General features: G+C 44.1%; 1 protein-coding gene across 1 annotated transcript in view; it reads right to left on the reverse strand.

The window, feature by feature from the left end:
* RYR3 (ryanodine receptor 3) overlaps positions 1-6,000 on the reverse strand; it is a 663,207-nt gene that overhangs the window by 81,123 nt on the left and 576,084 nt on the right. Inside the window, 1 exon segment of the mRNA XM_075065483.1 lies at positions 5,506-5,562. Coding sequence (XP_074921584.1) covers positions 5,506-5,562 — 57 coding nt within the window.

Below are 6,000 nucleotides of genomic sequence, written 5' to 3' on the forward strand. Positions count from 1 at the left end.
CAGAGGATCTCTCATATGGCTGTGGAGCATGAATGTTCTAAGGATGATGCATATCCAAATACCAAGCCCTGAGGTGGAGTGTACACAGATTGGGATGCTTGAGCTTGCCATTGTCACTGGGATAGGATGATTGGTGATCCAGATGACATCCATAGGATTTGGGAAACTAGAACCGGTGGGGCCAGAAGCGGGCAATGAGGATGCCCCATGCTCTGTCCTGGTGGATTGTATGTAAAACTTCTGACAGAAGTGCTAGTGGATGGAAGGCACAACTGAACTGGTCCAACCAAGGATGAAGCAGTGTCACCCTGGGAGTGGTGACCTAGTGCTCCTCTGAAGCAATATGTCGTGCATTTCCTGTTCACTTGAGAGCTGAACAGATCCCTGGTTGGGGGCCACCACTGAGTGAAAATACTATGCAGTGCCGAGTCCTGGAGCTCCCTCTCGTGGTCAATTGCAAAATGTGCTTGCAGATTCCCTCAGCAGACATGTTGCTTCCCTTGAAGGTAAGTTGCCAATAGGGTGATTTCATTGCTGATAAGCCAGTTCCAGAGACTGACTGCTTCTGCACATAGGAAGGCAGATCTTGCTCCCCCCTGCTTGTTAATGTAGAAGACAGTCACAGTGTTGTCTGACATTATAAGGACATGGTGAGCGCAGATGAACAGAAGAAAGGACTCACATGGCTTCTGGACTGCTCAAAACTTCAGGATATTGACATGCATCCTGGATTCTCAAGATGTCCAGGCACATTGTGCTGTGTGGCTGTTGTGGGCTCCCCAATCTAATAGGGATGCGTCTGTAATAATGGTCCTGGCCAGATAGGAAAGGGGAAAAAGGATGCCCACGCATACCCAATGAGGATTTGTCCACAATATTAGCGAAGACAATACCTTGGTCGGAACTATCACTATGAGGTTCACAGAATGACGGCTTGGAGACTATACTGACCACAGCCAAATTTGAAGGCAATGAATGTGGAGTCCTGCGAATGGGATGATGTAAGTGCACAAACCCATATAACCTAAGAGGGACAGACATGTCTTGATGAGTAGTCAAAGGTTGCCCGTGACATGAGTTATGATATTGTTCATGGGCTGGAACCTGTCCTTGGGCAGGTACAGTCTTGCAGTGACAGAATATAAAGTTGCCCTAATGAAGTCCAGAGATTATGTGGGGGTGAGAACAGATTTTTTTTAACATTCATTCTGACTCCCAGTGAAGAGAGGAGGTGTAGCATCCTGGAAGGGGATGCATAGGCTTCCTGGCAGGACTTGGCAACAAGGAACCAGTCATTGAGATAATGATCTCTGATGTGGGCTGCTACTACTGAGAATATCTTGGCAGGACTGGCCCACAACATTTTGGCACCTGAGGCGAGGAGCTCAAATGATGCCCAAACTTTGAAAGGTCTCAATTCTGCCTTCTTCCTGTTCTACTCCTCTCATGGTACTGCTCTGCTACCTACCTCAATAAAGGAAAACTTAAAATGCCTTGTTCATAAATGTTAAGTAACACTTAACTTTCAAACGTCTGCACAGCAAATGTAACTTTTCTTGTCTGCATAGTAAACACTGGCATTTTCATCTGTTTGAATAATCAAAGTGGTGCTTTCCGTGCCTTCTTGGTTGTAAAGATCTGAACTGCTTCCTGAAGGTCCACAGTCTGGGCCAGCTCATGCTCTATTGAGATGGTTGCAAGGCCAACCAGCCTCTCCTATGTCATTGTGGAGCAGAGATGTGTTTTTATTAACTTCAGCTTGGAAAAGCTGCGTTCTCCACTGGCAACTGTTACAGGAAGTGTTAGAAGTATGCGCAGAGCAACAAGCATTTGGAAGAGTGTGATGCATCTTATTTGTGTTGCCATATTTCAGCCGAGTCTTTGGAGTTGATCCTGCTGACATGTATCTTGCAAAGGCTTTAGCTCATCTCAAAATCACTCGCATCAATATCGTGCATGTCATCGTGTGGTCACAACCTTATCTCTAGTGTGCTTGCATTGTGGTGTAGGGTCTTCTTCAGGTACAGTGAGGAGTTTGGAATATCATTACAACATCCCAATTCGGACTGCTGATGTTCCTTGCAGCTGCATGAACATTCTTCAATGCTGACTTGTATTGCACAATCTAGACACCTGGTTAAAGGAATTTAAACTTTGATTGTTGTTCAGCGGTCTCTTAGTGATTTCCAATGCTCGATATCAAAATGTCTTCTTCGGTGACTCTTGTATTTTGCTAAGGTGGAATAGCTTCAAGTGTGAAGTTCCTCTGCCAACTTTCTGCCGCCTCCTTCAGAACATTTGAATCCTTCATCTGACCAGTAGAGCTGTAGGTTGACTTTGCTTGTCCAGTTGTTCCAGTGTTCCAGATAATCAAGGTTCACACCTTGGCGTCTCTTACTTCAAACATTTTATTTCAAACAGTAATGTCCATGCCACGGTGCTAAGCCACACGAAATGAAGTTATGTTGTTTCTGGTGATTCTCATTCCCTCTGCCACTGTTCTCCATCTTCCTGTCATAGCACTCATCCTCCATCAATGCACTTATCGGCTTCATCTATCTTCCCAATTTGGTTTGTACGAGGATCCACCCAGGGGGAGGGACAGTTGGGGCATTTGCTCCAGAGCCCTGGGCCTGCGGGGGCCTGCACAGCTGCCCAGGTTTTGGCAGCCACTTTGGCGGTGGGCCCTTCCACTTCATCGGTCTTCGGAGCGCATACCTTCAGGTGCAGGGCGAGGACTCAGAGAGAGTGAAGGACCTGCCCACTGAGTGCTGTGAAGCTTGGAATGCCGGCCGGTGAGTACAAGCACTGCAAGCGGCGGGGAAAAAAAGCCGCAATTGGCGACAATAGGTTGCTCTACCGCGCTACTTATTCTTCGGTGCGGTCCTCTCCAAGAAGACCACCACTGAATCCACAAAGACCTGAATCCTCTGGACGGCCCTGGTTTGTAGCTTTATCGCCTCCACTCGACTTTCCACATGGTGCACTCAGTGGTTTCAGTGTCAGAGGATGTTCTATGATGTTGCTTCAAAATTGCATCGTGAGTTGATGCAGAGAAAAATACACAGATGCTTTGATTACTCAAAAATTCAGCAGCCTCACTAGAGGTGATGCTGCATCGTGACCACCAAGTTCAATGACATGAAATGGCATGGACAAAAAAAGCTCGGGTTTTAATTCTCGGATCTGTGTCTGCACTCCACTGTCTTTCCTGTCATGTTGGCCCTATTATCGTAGCCTGATTCTCATGTCAGCTATCGCAATCAGAGGTGGCTCTAGAAATTCTGCTGCCCAAGCATGCGAGGAAGCTGCTTCCGCGCTTGCTGCGGAGGGTCCACTGGTCCTGCGGCTTTGGTGGACCTCCGCAGGCCGCCTTGGGAGGTCCACCGAAGCCGCGGGACAGCGACCCTCTGAGGCAAGCTGCCAAGGGCAGCCTGCCTGCTGCCTTGCGGCGTGCAGAGCGCCCTTGGGCTTAGAGTGCCCCTGATCGCATTCCCGTATCTTCCAGCTTTTTGAGAAGACATTTGTCGTATCAGCTCCTGTAGTATCATCAGTGTCATAATTCTACAAAATGCTCTGACAGTCACCATTGCAGGGACATTTTCACTAGGTTCTGTGTTGTTACAAAACGCACCATTAAAGTCATTTGCTCCATATGGCTGATGTCAGGTGTGCAGTCCAGAATAACAGAGTAATATCTTGCTGACTTCAGATCTGCCACAATCTCGTTTGACTTTTGTTGCCTACCATCAATCTAAGAAAGCATTTGTGGGCAGGATGAATGTCTAGTACTTGTCCTTCATATCGAGAGCCATGAACCACATGCCCTTTTCTAGAGATGGAATTATAGCTGCCAATTGGAGCATGTGAAATCTGAGTTTGTGAATGAAGTGGTTGAGATGGCAGAGGTCGAGGATTGGTCTCCAACCATTCTTCTCTTTTGGGTATCAGGAAGTAGCTGAAGTAAAACCTTTTCCTGGTATTGAGAAGGGATGTATTTTATTGCTCATCACAGTACTGTCACTTCTTGTTTGAGAATACTCTCATGAGAGTGGTCCCCAAAGGCGAGTGAGGACGGGTGTTTTGGAGGAAGTAGGGATGCAAACTCTACTGTTTAGCCAAAGTGGGTGATGTACAGCACCCACTTTTCCATTGTTACTGCACTCCAGGTGTTTAAAAGGAGTGCTAAACGACTCCAAATAGTGTGAGGGGGTTGAGGTGTTGGGCTTAATGTTTTGCAGCTCTTAAGAACCTGTCAATAACAACACTGAGCTGGGGGCTGAAATTGAGGTGTTCAGCCTGTTACAGATGGTGTAGGAAAATGGGACGTTTGAACCCTCTGTCTCTTATGTGGTGGTTCATAGGGACTTTGGTGGAAAAACTGCTGAGCCACATATCTAGATTTGAGCGATGGGCGGTGAAACTTCCTCTTGGGGCAAGCATGTATATCCCCAGCGAATGGAGGGTAGCCCTGGAATCCTTCACGGAGGGACTTATCCACTGAAAAGAGGTTGAACAGGTGTGATTCATCGAAGAGGAGGTCTTCAATGGTATTCTGGACCTCCCTTGGGAACCCTGATGCATGGAGCCATGACTTCATGTTCATGATAATAGCCGTGAATACTCCTTTCATTGCTAGATTAACTGATAAATTATGTAGAATAAATGTATTTGATAGAGAGATTAATGAAATAAGGATGGCTGCATGATGCTCCAAGAGATTAAACTGCTCCAGGTATTAGAGGCAGCATGGAAGACGGCAAAAAGATGACAGTGGGAGAAGGAAACTAAGGGAGCGTTGAGGTGTGAGGTACAGCAGGGTCAACAGAAGGGAAAGTAAGAAGAAATGAAAACAAAATATACCTCGGCTGGCAGAATTAATTTTTTTTTTTAATAATTTTGTCTGATGATGTTTATTTTTTAGCATTTTTTCAATTTTTTTCTATTTACATTTTCACAGTTGCAGGAAACTCTGGGGGAAATCAGACAGACAGAAATCAGACAATAGACAATGAGTTTCAAAATATTAAAGATTTATAACCATTGAAACACAAATTGTCAAAACAAAGTAAATAACTTAAAATCAAACTCTATTAAGCTCTCAAGCAGCATTTTTCATTCTTTACCTATCTGTAAATTTCTGTTATTGTTGATGAAAATATTTTTTCAACAGTTTGTGCATGTGACTTGATGTTTACTCACATTTACAGATAAAAATCTAATCTTTCCAAGCCTAAAAATAGGCAGGAGCAGATTCAGGCAAAGCCTTAAGTGTAACGGATTAGAAATTTGAGCTTGATGCAGATAGCTTGCTAGCCTATTCTATAGCTTTTCTGGTTCCAGAAATTTGTGTTGATACATTGATCTGCTATTATATAAATAATATAGCAAAACTTCTCCATATCCTCCCACACTGCTATTGTCATTGCATCTCTCCTATCAGGCTCTTGTTAAAATGATGTTCTGTGCTTTCACTCAGTGTGGAAAGGTAGTTTAAACTCTCACCTCAAATGTCTTCTCTTTTTCTTCATCCTCTTCTTCCTCTTCTTCACTTTGACAGCTCTTTTTACATTAGAACAAAAAATTGCAAATTTAAACAAACAGTGGTTATTTCTATTACAATTTGTGCTGAGTGAACAAAAAGCAATTAACAGAAACTTTCTAAAACAATTACAGGCATAAGCAGTAAATTAAGCATATTAAAACCTACACTATGTAAATATTGCAACTTTACTTACTACTGACAAAGCAGCTAACAAAGAGATTTAGAGAGGGAAAAACCATTAGTAGTTAGAGCATTTAATATATATATGGAACAAACCATTCATGGACGAGACAAGAGAACCTGGAATTGATGGAATGCTACTACAACAGCAGACCTAATGAGAGGGGATATATGAAACGTATGCGGGGACTATGGATGGACAAAAGACCTACATCCACACTTACTGAGAAACAGCTAGTTACCCAATGCTTCAACATAGTAAAGAGGAAGCTGCT

Source organism: Chelonoidis abingdonii, chromosome 4 (assembly GCF_003597395.2).
Source record: "Chelonoidis abingdonii isolate Lonesome George chromosome 4, CheloAbing_2.0, whole genome shotgun sequence".
Taxonomy (NCBI): Eukaryota; Metazoa; Chordata; order Testudines; family Testudinidae; genus Chelonoidis; species Chelonoidis abingdonii.